This window comes from Vulpes lagopus, chromosome 8 (assembly GCF_018345385.1).
Source record: "Vulpes lagopus strain Blue_001 chromosome 8, ASM1834538v1, whole genome shotgun sequence".
Classification (NCBI taxonomy): domain Eukaryota; kingdom Metazoa; phylum Chordata; class Mammalia; order Carnivora; family Canidae; genus Vulpes; species Vulpes lagopus.
Window position 1 is genome coordinate 72,254,553 of NC_054831.1, and position 13,970 is coordinate 72,268,522.

A 13,970-nucleotide genomic window follows, 5' to 3' on the forward strand; every position below is an offset into this window, starting at 1 on the left:
GGTGGCGGCGGCCCGGGCCCCCGGGGATGGCGGCGGCCGCGCTCCGCCAGCAGGTGGCCCCGGGGTCCCGGCGGCGCCGCCTCCTCCCCGGCGCCCCTCCTCCCGCGGGGGCGGTCAGCGCCCCGACCCGGCTCGCACCCCGCCGCCGCCGCCGCCGCCGCCGCCGCCGCCCTCGGCCCGCCCGCCGCGTCCCCGGGGCCGCGCTCGCCGCCGCCGCCGCCGCCGCCGCCGCCGCCGCGTCCGGAGCAGCGCCCAGGCCGGCCCGCCCGCAGCACCCGGCCCGCCGCGCCGCGCCCTCCCCGCCCCCAACTCGCTCCCCCGCGGAAAGTTCGGCTCGGGCGGCGGCGGCCCGCGGACCCGGCATGCGAGGGGGCCGGGGGGCGTGCTGACGGGACCGGGCGGCGGCGCGGCGGGGGCAACTTCTGCCGCCGGCCCCGCGAGCCGCAGCCCCCGGGCGCGCTCGAGGTGGTTCTGCCCTCGCCCTCGCCTCCCCCTGCGGATCCAGGGCACGGACCTTGGTCCTGGCGCTCCCGCTGCCGGTGACAAGAGCCGCCGCCGCCTCAGCTGCCGCCGCCTCAGCCGCCGCCGCCGCCGCCGCCTCAGCCGCCTCACCGCCCCCCGGCCGCAGCCCCTGCCTCCCGCCTCCCGCCTCCCGCCTCCCGCCTCCCGCCAGCACCATGGAGTTCTCCGAGAGGAAGAGGAGCAGGAAATCGCAGAGCTTCAAACTGGTGAGCCGAGGTAAGCGGCGGGCCGCCGGGCCGGGCGGGGGGCGTGCGGGCGGCGCGCGGGGAGGACTCGGCGCCGCGTAAACACCCCCGCGGCCCGCGCCCCGCTCCCCGCGCCCCGCGGGGGGGCCGCGGTGTGGGGGTGACAGGGGCGCTTCCGGGACCCCCGGGTCCCCTCCCGCGGGGCGGCGCGGGGGGCGCACACGCCGCGCGGCGGGGAAAGTTGTGCATGGGGGTGGGGGGGAGGCAGGATGTTATTCAGCGTAAACAAGTCGGAGGGCACCTCAGGAAATTAGCGAACAATGACACTTGGGGAGCCGAGAGCCTTCTTTGGTATTCCACTCCCGCGGCCGGGGTGTGGGGGGTGTGGGGGGTGCGGGTGGGGGCGGGGTGGCGTGGGGGCGGGGGCGGGGGCGCGCGCTGCCTCTCTCCGGCAGGCGGTGCACACTCGGATCCCGACCTCGGGTTGGGGCTGGCCTCCCCCCGCCCTCCTCACACACACACACACACACACACACACACACACACCCCTCACGAAAACAGAAGCAAAAGCAAAAAAAAAAAAAAAAGGTGGTGGTTCTTTCAAGCACCAGAAAGCAGCTCATTAGGTGAAGGTGTACGAGCCCAGACGAGAGCGGTTGACCTCTGGCATCTTCGCTATAGATACGTTCCGGGGGTTGGGGGTGTGTGGGGGGATGTGGGAAGGTGTTTCGGAAGGGATCGCTTGTCGGTCACAAAAGTATCCCGATTTAAAAAAAAAAAAAAGATTCCAGCCGGTTCCTGACGATTTAACAGGTGTATGCCGCCCGCCGTCTTCGGGCTTGGGTCTCTCACAGGGAGGGCCGGGAAAGTTGAATCTCGCCCTGTCCTGTGTTCAGTTACTTGTCAGGTCTCTCCTGATTGGACTTTGTCAAAGACGATGAGAACTTGAGATAAGAGCAGACATTAAAATAGGGCTATTAAAATGGCTTTGTGTTACCTTAAATTACAGGCAGGTGACTTTCTCCCCCCCCCCCCCCCCCATCCTCATGTCACAAGTCCTGATACCGAGTTTTGGAACCTCCTTGTTTAAATATCTTCTTTGAATCAACTTGAGGTCAGAACCAAACCCCAGAATTTGTCCCCTTTCCCTCTGTGGTTCTATCTAGCACTGGCCTCAGAGTAGAGGGAGAGCAGGAACCTGGAGAAGCCCCGTGCAAGCTGATGAAAATTAGAGGGTGATTTCCAAGTAATAGGGCTTTTCAAGCTAAGCTGAGCTAACTGTGATGTAGATTCAGTAAAGTCTGCTCTCGGCTGGTCTGAAGGTGGTTGTATAGACATTTATCTCCAAGATCGGCTCAGATCTGTTTCCCCTGTTTTAGTTTGGATGCTGTTTAATGAAAGAGGCCTGAAATAGTTTTTACAAATTCAAAATATTTGGCTCTTCCTTCTGTGTGTGGATTGCTCAGTCATTTGTACTTTTAAAAATCTCTCCGTATGTGACTGGCCGGTGGGTCTATTGATTCATTCAGGAATGTAGGCTGCTTTCTTATTTATGACCTCTCAGACAACTTACTACTTTATCTGAAAAGTGAGAAGTTTTGTAGACCTTGACCTGTTAGGTCTCAAGCCACAAAAAGGGAAATAGCTGTTAAGAAGGAACCTCTATTTTCTTCCTAGATGATCCTACCTTTTAGAAATAGACCATTGGCAAGCCCAGTAGCCTCCGTAGAGAAGAAAAACGCTTGTAAAGTACTGCATTTTAAAGTTTGACTGACATAGCAAGTTTTTCATTTTCCTCTTTTTTTTTTTTTCTTTGAATTATGGGTCTGATTCTTCTCTCTGCTCTGCAGGTGCATTTTTAGCAAATAAACTATTGCATATTAAAGTGCAGTAGCTGAATGCAAAAAGACTGTGTGAATGACGAGAATCTTGCTTTCTTATCTAGACTATACTATATTTGAAATAACAAATCAGTAATTTTCATGTGTGCTTTCCTGTAAGCTACTTAAAGGCTGGAATTTTTCTGGGTAAACTGAGAAAACTGAGCATCAGGTTACCCGAAAGCATGCTATTGATAGACTGTACTCATGGAAGTGGGTTGTGGAGATAATTTTGGAATCGTCCCCTGGCCTATGATTGGGCAAGGTTTTTCTTTCCCTTATAAACATACTTGTCATTTGAAAGCAAAGAGGCCTAGTAATTGGCATCTCTGGGCCAAATTTACTGTGAAAACCATGTGATCAGCAAGGCTGTTTTCTAAAGTCAAAGTAATATTTCAAGTTTGTATTCTTCCTCAGAGTAAGCAAAGTTTTAGAGATTATTAGTGACTACAAATTCAGTGATTAACCGAGTTCTTGGAAATTTATAGTTTAAAGTATAGAGTATACATCTTATATGTAATGAGAGTCTAGTCTTGTTTTTTCATATCTTGCAGCTCATTAGAATTTTAATTTTTGGTTGTTTTCTCATCCCAGATTATCACCATGAGGTATATAAGATCTCAGAATTCAACAACGATGTTAATGGGGAGGCCAAAGAGACACAACCCATTTATTTAGGTAGGTTCCTATGTCAATTAATTTCTCAGCAAAACAGCGTGGCCGTTTGCAATTAGGGGGAAGGGAAAGAGGAAAAAAAAAAAAAAGATTGTGCCAGAACGGGAAATGTCTGCCATTGCTTAATGTATGACATTCTTTTCAAGACCTTTTATTTTACAGATTGCCAATATATCCCTTATTAACATTGCTAAAAGTTGTAATTTCAGACATAAATGTTTATTAGTGTCTACACACAGTGCTAATTATCACTCACTCCCAGAGCCAGATGCTGACTGTGCAGGTTTGTCGCTCTGTGCTCACCCCATTTACATTGCATATTCGCTGGCATGCTTCACTGGCAATAGTTTGTGTAATTGGGGTATTACATCTTTGACATCTGGATAACAGAAATTCAATTTCCAGGAAGCTGCTATTTGTTTGGTTTTGCTTCTGCCTTGGGTGGGATAGAGGATTAATATGCTGTCTTATTATAATGTCCCTTCACCTCTGTGGCCTGGTTGCTAATCCTGCCATGACAAAATTAAATTTAATCTACACTCGACTTGTGTGCACTTCACCCCGGTATTTTTGGTCAGAGAGATGAGCCATGCTTTGCTCTTGCCATCCTCCTTCCAAGCTCACCTCAGGGACGAGCTGACTAAAAGCAGTGTCTGTGAGACCATCCCACTTGGGTAGCTGCATGCTGAGTAAGTGAGTAGTCAGAAGCGTTTGCCACTCTTTCCAAGCACAGTTCTTGGTACAGATGCCAATCATGAAGGACCTTGCACGTGCACGTGCAGTGTGTTACTCCCAGACCATGAACCAAAAAGTAAACAAAAAGTAAACAATGTTTATAAGGGAAGTATAATTCCCTTATAAACAAGTATGTTTATAAGGGAAGTATAAGTAAAAAGTATCAATTTTGCCACCAAGAAGGAAGTACCCATAAAGCAGGAGAAGTAGGAGTAGAGAGTGAATGGTGGTGTGTGGCTTCAACCTTGCCCATCCTGACCGCCTCCACCACCCCCCGGGGTAGGAGGCTGAGCGCCAAGAAGGGAGCAGAAAGTGCGAGACCTTCGAGGCCAAGAGTGATAAAAAGCAAGGGCCAGATCTGCTGGCTCTCTGGGGAGAATCGAGGGCCGAAGGAAGTAAGATTGCTGCTCAGACTCAGTGTGCGTGTAGTACCGCAGCTCCAAACAACATGAAAGCCAGATAGCGAAGTAATCTGTCTCCGGGGTCTCTCTCCCTTTGGCTTTGAGGCAGAGAAAGGGTGGGTTGCAAAGGACTGAGAAATCAGATGGATACTTGATTGAGGTAAAATAGGAGGGAAGGATCAGCATTTCTTACATGAGCCACCAATGAAGGCACATAGATCTTTCCATCCAAGCGCAGACTGTCACCAGCGCTGGCGACTATGCCTCGCACCTGTTTATGGCTAAGAGAGCTAAACACCGAGAAGTTAATAGGCAAGTGAAATGCTACAACCCAGAAGGAAGATATTCTTGGATTGTACTCTCTTCAGTTCCTTAATCGCTTAGAATTCTGTATTTTCATTTCCCTGAACTTGATTGGTTGGAATTCTGTATCTAAGTCCCACTCAACTTAGTTACTGGAAATGAGGAATTTGCCTATTAGTAGAAAATTTACATTTATCATAAAAATGGAACATCGTGTCCTTGGTTGGGTTATTCCTCCACAAAGCGAGCTTCCCCGCACTCCCCCCGCCCCCCCTCCCCGCCCACCTCCAGCCAGTTCCCCTGTGTATTCGGAAAACAGTAAGGATGCTATACAGTGAGTAATTCTGGGTATGACAGGGGTGAGGGGTGGAGAACAGGAGGGTGTTATTGCTCACTAAATTCAGTAAAAGGCAAACTCTTGAAGGGGGCACACATTGCTCCTTTCATTTTCCCCAGCTCGAGTCCAGGAAGGTAAGAAAACATCACCAAAAGACCAGGTCAGAATAAGCTTTCCAAGTTACTAGACAAGAAGGCCTCAGACATCAAGAGACAAAAGATCAAACAGTGCAGACATGTGCCTGTCAATCTTGCTTATTCTGGGGACGGTGGGATGTGGTTCCCAAAGCACATTTTTATTTTATCTCCAGGTCAATTAAAAAAAAACAAAACTGGAGGAGCAAATGATCACACTAATATAATTTCTAAAGCAATGGGGAATAGTTACATGTGAAGTTAAGAATTTGGTTGTTGATGATGTTAAAAACAGGCATTTTTACTTTATACGTACTCTTCTCAAAACATAGATTTAAACCGTGGTTGTTTCATACATTGCTAGAATCTATCCATAATGGAACTTGCTAGGATGAAGAATTTTGTGAGGCTTATGACATCGAAGGGAGTTTCTTAGCAAAATGCGAGAAGAACTGTTTCAACTGTAATGTGGTCCTAAAACATGGATGTTGCATAGGATTTTCTGTGTTCAGACATATGTATTATCTTTAATGCTATCTCCACCTATAAGATTAAAGTTCATGTCTCCGGAAAAGTGAGTGAGTGCTCCGGGTTTTGGCAGAGTTCCCGCATGAAATCTATTTCTCTGGAATATTTTTAGGCTGTTGACTAATGTAGCACATCCAACATAGTAGGATAGCTCAATCGTGTGAATGGCTTGGCTGAGTGCTTTGGGAGTTACACATTTTTTAATGTGATAATAGGGCCAGAGGAGGTTACTTTGCCCTGTGGACATTGACATTGTCAGGATGGCTGTGGTGGGCTACAATAAAAATTTGAGCACTGTTTGGAAAAAAAACAGCAATTTGTTTTAATCAACGCAATTTTTTTTGGAAAATACTATGCACTCGGCACTTCTCTGGAATGAGAGTGGGGTTGGAGGTAACCAAAGAAATGGAAAGGACAGAGACCTTGTTCTCAATGATTAAATCTACTTGGGGACATAGGACAAGTTCAGAACACAGTTCTGAACAGCATTCAATAATCAGAACAGTTACGGTTGTTGGGCACTCACTGTGTGCACAGTGTTGACTTGAGGACCTCACATGAATCATCTCATTTGCTTCTCGTGGCAAATTTGTAAGTCATTATCATCCCCATTTTGTATGTGGGACTTAGATGTTTGGTAGCTGCCAGAGGCCTCTCAAGTAGCAAGTGCCATAACTGGGATCCCAGGGCACCTCCTCCTGTGCTGGAAACACCTTGCCGCACGCCTCTGTGTGAACGATAACTCATTGACAAATATGAACCATTAGGGCAATGAGCAAAAGCAGTGTTGGAAGGGAAGGCCGAATGCAGGGTCAAGTGGAGGGCTCTGGAAAGGCTAGACCTCGAGCTTGGGGAGGATTTGGATAGGCTGAGGGGAATTGGAGAAGATTCCAGGTGGGAAGGGGGCCATAAGCTACAGCAGAGACATAGTGTCATGAGAATCAGATGTTAAATGAGGGTCACCCGTGTAAGAAGTGCTTTCATGTCTGTCATCCTGTGGTTTTGGGGGTATTTGCATAAGGTCACTAGGGCAGATGTTCTTATTCCCATTACCTAGAGAATAGGACTGAGGCTCAGAGTAAAGCACTTTGCTCATAAATAGTGGAACCCTGAGTAAACCCACGGCTCCTGTCCAAGGACCTTTCCCAATCTACCACGTCAGGCCAGATAATTCAAGGACCACCAAGAGACCTTATCTGGTGGCAAGGCACTTTTGGAAAGTATTTTAGTGAGACGGTGAATCCATTACTTGTAGCAGTAACACAGGCATTTGATAAAATCTTTTTATAAGTTGGGTTTTTAGATTGTCAATATATAAATTTGAAACATGTCTTTTTCAGGTGTTCAGTCTCATTCATTTATTCATTCGATAAATATTTATTGAGCTCCAATTACATGCCAGGCCCTGGCCCTGTTCTAGTTCCTTCTGACGTGCTCAGTTCAGTTATACAGCTTTCAACAGGCAAAGCACAGGGTATAGTAACTATGCCAGTTGAGCAAGGTTGAGGTGTCTGAATCTCTAAATCTTTCTCAGTGGCTTTATTGATGCCAGCTGCCACCACCGTGGCCCCCAGAGTCTCCTCAAAGATGACACACTCCAGTAATCCCTACCCACTTTTCCAGGCTAGGGAGTTAGCCTCTCACGACAATGTAGGTCTCCCTCCTGGAGAAATGGGCAGGTGCATGTGTTAAATGGGGGTCCTCTTCCCCTGGAGTCAGGTGGCCTGGGTCCCACCTGGCTCCTGTTTCTTCCCAAGAGGGAGGGGGTGCCCTGATGTTCCACCTCACCTGTGGCTGAAGTTCCACGAGTGAGAAGCAACCTCAAATAAATTAAAGGTCCAAGCCGGTCCTCAGTGTTTCTTGAGCTTAGAAACATGGCCAGTAATGGTAGGTGTCATTTGGGGAGAGCTTGCTGCATGGCAGGCACTGTGCTAAGAACTTTGCACGTTACCCCAGGGCACCATGCAGCACACTCCACCTCTGCAAGGCTTTTAGGGTGCCCTCGTCGCCGTGTAAAAACTTCTGGTCTGCATGGTTTCTGAGGTTTCCTACAGCACTGAAAGTAGACCTGCTTGTCCTATAGGTCCACAAATGGCTTCAAAAAAAATTGCAAGCAAAGTCAAAGTTGAGAGAGCCTCCTGAGGCTGTTGAACGCTGATGGCTTCCTTGAACATAAGCGCATGTGTAAATTGCTTCTGTAACCGTAGATGCAGACTCAGACATCCTCAGATACCACACTCTGCCTAAAGTTTGGGAGCTGTTGGCAGTTAGACCTGTCGCATACTCACATACTCGGATTAATCATTTAGCTAATATCACAACTACACCGTGAGGCAGGGTGTTATATCTGTTATACAGACAGGAAGGAAGCTTAGCTCGGAGGTGAAAGTGATTTGCACAAGGTCACACGGTAATTAGTCGTTGAGCATGCTTTAAAATCAGGTCTTTTGATGTCCACTTGTGCACTCTTTCACCGTGTCAGGGCCGCCTGCTGTCCTGCCCCTGCCGGTCTGCCCACATGGGCTGAGTGGGCCATGTAACTCCGCATCCTCTCCCCGCAGAGCCAGAGCGGGGCTCCAGGTACGAGGGGGGCCTACTGGCGGTAGAAGGGAGGGGTGGGTGGCCAGAAGCTTTGGCTGGGCAGAGCCTAGGACCCACCTGGGAAGAAAGGAAGTAAAGTTGGTTGAACATCTGCTGTACGCTCGGCACTTCCTGTACTGGAGAAGTATTGTTATTTCCATTTTTAAATGAAAAACGTGGGTCTTTGGAAATGTCTGTTTGTCCAAGGTCAGAGAGCTTGCAGATGAGAGGTTGGCCGTGGACGTGGCTGCCACGTTGCTTCTGCTGTGCCTGCGGCCTCTGGGAAAGCCAGGCCCTCTCTCCTCCTCCCTTTGCTGTTCCTTGTCTGCTTCTAGCTCACCTTTATAGTCTTATCTCTCTCCTCTTCCTACTAAAAACATTTGCTTGTGTCAGCCTGGCCTCTTAGCATTCCTTTCTGGAGCACCTTTCCCTGCCTGTGTGTGTGTGTGTGTGTGTGTGTGTATGTGTGTGTGTGTGTATCTCGCCAGCCTGTACTCTCTAGGCACTGCCATGTCTCACCCCATTTCCAGACTCCTTCTATTACAATCCTGTCTCCTATTGGTTTCTAAAGCCCAACTCAAACATTACCGAGGCCTGGAGGCCTCCTCAGTTTGTATAGCACAGTAGAGAGAAGTCAAGTTTAAAGTCAGAAGACCTCGGTTTGAATCTTGGGTTAACAGTAAATAACACCTTGCACAAAATTCTTAAGGGATTTTCTCTCTCTCTCATAATATAATAGTGATGTTGGCCCTAATCTCTGCAGCAGGTTCCCCTACAACATAAAGGAAATCCTATATGACAAAACACTTTTTTAAAGTAAGAAATACCATATTTTTCTTATTATTATCCCCGTGTCCCTTCTTCTGAAATAGGATTTAAATGTTCTTCTGAACATTTTAGACTAAATAACAACATCACTCTTTTATGGCACTTACCATGCACTACCTAGTACCTGCTTATTTTGTGCATGGCTTATTGCACTCCAAGTTACCCTTGCAGGCACCCCCATAGCCCCCAAACCTGAACAATTACTGCACTGAATTGTGGTTGTTTATTTGCACCATCTCTCATATATATTGAGATCATATATATTGTTGTATATATACATCATATATAACATATAAATTGTTAAGATCACAGAGCGAGTGTGACCTGGATTCTTTTTCATATCCTTTGAAGCACCCAGCACAGTGTTTTATTCATAACAGGTACCCAGATGATAGGTACTCAAATATCTAAGTACGTGAATATGTTGGACACTATCATATAGACCTCTGAAGAGTTGCTGTATTTTTTTTTAAGATTTTTAAAAGATTTTATTTATTCGAGAGAAAGAGAGATAGCACAAGTGGGGGAGGAGTAGAAAGGGAGGGAGAAGCGGACATCCCACTGAGTGGGGAGCCCGACATGGGTCTCCATCCTAGGACCCCAGGATCATGACCTGAGCCAAAGGCAGACACTTAACCAAAGCCACCCAGGAGCCCCTGAAGAGTTGCTTTTAAAATATACCACTCTGTTGAGATTTTGGAGACATTTAGTGAGCCAAACTAAAATAAGCCACATTTAACTGGAAGAATCTGTTATATTAAACTAGCACAGAGGGGCAGCCGGTGGCGCAGCGGTTTGGTGCCGCCTGCAGCCTGGGGTGTGATCCTGAAAACCCGGGATCGAGTCCCACATTGGGCTCCCTGCATGGAGCCTGCTTCTCCCTCTGCCTGTGTCTCTGCCTCTCTCTCTGTGTCTATGAATAAATAAATGAAATCTTTAAAAATAATAAACTAGCAAAGAAATTTGGGATTTCTGATGTCAATTTGTGAGATACAACTTGAAATCTTTTTTTTTTTTTTGCCCTCAAATCTAGAGGAGACCAAAAAGGGGAGGACCTCACATTCGAAAGCCAGCGACATGTTGAAAACCCAAAACTGAAAAAATAGTCTTTGCTCCACTGGCTCTGTATTGTCCTATAACATAGGTACAGCCTGGTAGGGGTGCTTAAGAGAGGATTGACCTGTTTATCAACTGATCTTGGCATTGTCTAGTTCTCAGATTCCACATGAAGCAAGTTTTCATACCTAAATTTCAGGAAAATTGAAAGCCAGGCATTCAACAACAGGCCTTGGTGCATGTCACACTGCAAGGGAGTGCACATGCTGTGCCAGCTCACCGCAGCCCTCCTGTGTCCTGAGAAAAAGTTCCCTCTTTCTGTTTCTCATCCAGACTTGGTGTAGTTCAGGAACCGCCCTGGGAGTAAAATGTGCGTTGCGTTGTGATTGTTTGCTGTCCCTACCCTGATCATGACCAAATCATTTAAAAGGAAAAGAGAAAAAAACACACCTCCAAGAAGGACAGACTTTAAAGAGATGTATTAACAATTTAGCCTCTCTGGTTCCCATGGGAATATGGATTTTCACTTTGGGAAGAAAAAAATAACATGGCCATCTATAAGATAAAGATTTTGGAACAGTGTGTTTTGCATCTCCAAGTTAAAAATAGATCTAGGACATTTACAAAGCAACTCTGTTATTCTTATAAGTCACAGATAACTGGAGAAAACGTTACCTTACCTGGAATCACATGCACCCAAATGTGTGTGTGCGCAGTAGCAGGGGGTGGCCCACACAGCAAGGAGCAGATGCCCAAACCTGCAGGGGTTTATCCAGGGCTGCGCCACTTGGGCTGCTCCCTGCCTCGACTTTCAGGTTAGCATTGAGACTCCTAAGCCTGACCAATAAGACACTACATGAACTGCCACCTGTCTCATTGGAGCTTATTGCTGACACTGGCCGTCCACCTCCCAGGCGTCAGCCATACCAGAGGGCTTTCGTTCCTGCCAGAGGAATCCGTCCTCACCTTTGAGGCTAGGCACTTTCTCACCCTGGTGGCTGCACCAGCCACCTCTTCTGCTCAGAATTTCACACTTGGACCATCCTCGCTCTTCTTTCCTTGGCTCTCTTTTTTCCCTAGAGATGCCAAATTGATGTAACTTTCTCCAGGCAGTCTTCTCTGATTGCCCTCCCCTCTCCTTCCACAGTGGCATGGTGCTATCACAGCAAAGGTGTTGCCAATTTACTCTTTTTTTTTCTCTCTCTCTCTTCCCCACTGGAGTGTAAACTCCCTGAGGATCGTCTCTGCATCCCCATTGCCCAGCATGCAGGTCATGTAATAAGCATCAGTACAGGCTCAGAGAATCAGTGAGACATCCACTTTTAAATTCAAAATAAAGTGGGGGAATCAGCCACTTTGAAACATTATTAGTCAACTCTTACTTCTAAGTTCCACCCTAGCTTCAAGGGGTGAAAATTTACACTTCCTTCTTAGTAGCTAACTGGACGTCACGTACCAGGAGTAAAATTGGTCAACACTGACCCCAGAAGCTTTATTTTTCATCTCATGTTTCTTTTTTCTTTTTGATTAGGTTAATGGCAGTGCCCTCTCTTAGAGTTTAACCCGGAAGAGGATGCACTGCCATACCGGTGTGTGGGTACTGGCCCTGGCCCCCAGCACCCTGCCCATACACTGTGCTGTGCAGGGCCCTCAGGGTGCTGCAGTCCAGTGGGCCTGGCGTCTGCTCTGCTGGGCTCTACCTAGAGCAGCCTCTGCCACCTTGTCTATCTAAGCCTTCATTGCTCCAATCTCAGTTTGAAATCCTGCAGGGCAAGACTCTGTTGACTGTGTTCCTAGGACACAATACTTGACATAGAGTAGCTTCTCAATAACTATTTTTGAACAAATAAATGAGTACCATATTTAAAACATGTTAAAAATGCAATTTGCTGCCGTTCTCAGCTGATCTGAGTGGGTCAGTCTGTTGCTATGGAACGATTTTCTTGTGCAGGACTGTCCTGTGTGTTATAAGAGGACTGAATGCTGGCAGCATAAGTGTAGATAAACGTCAGGGGCACCCCCTTCCCCGAATCATTGTGATGATCAGAAATGTCCCCTACACATGTCAGCTGGCATGTGGTCCTCTGCAGGCCAAGGTTGTGCGGTCAGTTAGCTTTGAGCAGAGAAACACTATTGCATTGCTATAGACTACACACCCTTCCTTGCTGGCTGGCTCCCAGCTGCCCATGTAAAGGGGGCAGAAATGAGGGGCCGGGGTGGACCTACTCAGCCACATCACCGTACCCAGGGCGAGATCAAAGGGCACATTCCATTCATGGTCAGGTTACTGAGCCTCCTTTCTGTACAAAGGACAGCTTATTATATGCATATTCGATCATATATTTTAAAATCATTAAGAAGTTTAGACAGATTTCCTTTCAGTATTCCAGACAATCAGTATCTTTGCAAATAAGAATCCATAAAATTGTTTTCTTACTATTGCATTTTCCCCCAAACATGTACAAATATACTGTATCATTTGAATTGCAAGGGTTTTACAATGTTTTTTTACTTAGAAATCAAATTTTATATCTGAAAGGTTAATGGAGAAAACTAATTATGCTATCTGGTAACCAAATGTGTGATGAGACATTTGTCTCTATAATTAACAGCAAGGAACTTTTTATAGTTTCATAAAATCGAATGCTACATAGAGTATTCTGTGAGCCTTTGTTTGGATGAGGTGTCCAAAACAGAGATGTTTATGGATGATATAAAGTTGAACTGAAATGTAGTGCAGGTGTCTGTGCATCTCACAGGCATTTCTCATTGTAGAAATGGAAGCCAGAAGATTAATAACTTTACTTTGTCATGATAAAATAAGTAATGTGTTCTTGGAACAGTGGTACGGTACATAAGTTACTCAGTAATTCCAAGAATTTATTCTGTTCCAGGAATAATATCCTTAACAATTTATTTTTACAGAAAAAGTTGATGCAACATAATAGCCTTATGAAGTTGCTTGTGTGGCTAATGGAATTATATCTCAAATGTGACTTTACACCTCCGTATAAAATGTAAAGAACCCCACAAAAATGCAAGGTTAAGGTAACAAGCTAAAAGTGAAAAGTCAGGAGATGCAAAAGTTAAGGTTCTTTTGCTAACATTAACTCATGCTCATTGCACATATATAATTTTTTCAATTACTAGCAAGACTTTAATGGGCACCTTAATAAGCATTGTATGAAATACAGTTGAAAAGGAGCTGCTGCAGGAATGTTAGCCTGAGCTTTGTCCGTACGTTCGTTGTTCTGCTGTTTAGCTCTGCTCTGGAAGCCAGCACCAGCTGCCTTGAGCAACACACGCCATGTGCATCCCAGATCTGACTTGCCTTCCTCTGGTCCGCTTTGGTCATTCTGGGCAAGTAACTTCGTCTTACCCTTTGTCAAATGGGACAAATGAGTCGCTATTTATCACCTCTGATGAACTAGGAACACAATGAGGATGAAGTATGTTCTTTTGGAAAAGCTTTCATAAGAAAGCTTGATTGAATTAAATCGAAGCACCAAATGGCCTCTGCTTGCCAACCCTACGTACTCTGTGGAGATTAGAATCTCTTTTTTAGGACAGCACAGATGTTGGTTTATGTCTTGACTGGTCAGTAGCATTCTCTTTCTCAGCTTTACTCAACTGCGGCTTCTCAGCATACCTGACACTAGAATTCACTTATTCTTGTATTCATTTCGTAGGTATTTGTGGAGTAGCCACCAGTGCCAGGCTAAGAGATTTCAAAGTTCACTAGGTTGCAATAGGGAGATGAAGGATTCTTTGGGAGCGTAGAATGGGGGTGCCTCAGCAGGCCTGGG

At 46.8% G+C, this 13,970-nt stretch overlaps 1 protein-coding gene across 10 annotated transcripts in view; it reads left to right on the forward strand.

Annotated features, from left to right (window-relative positions):
• Positions 1 to 615: 615 nt before the first annotated feature.
• The window catches only part of BEND7 (BEN domain containing 7), a 79,960-nt gene continuing 66,605 nt past the window's right edge, over positions 616 to 13,970 (forward strand). For 8 of the 10 annotated variants that reach the window (XM_041765826.1, XM_041765824.1, XM_041765822.1 and 5 more), the window contains exons 1-2: positions 616 to 738; positions 3,182 to 3,265. In XM_041765826.1, the coding sequence (XP_041621760.1) occupies positions 678 to 738; positions 3,182 to 3,265 (145 nt within the window). In that variant the 5' untranslated portion in view covers positions 616 to 677. Of the gene's footprint in view, positions 739 to 3,179; positions 3,266 to 8,182; positions 8,281 to 13,970 lie in introns of those variants that run through there. The other 2 variants (XM_041765829.1, XM_041765828.1) reach the window with 2 other exon arrangements.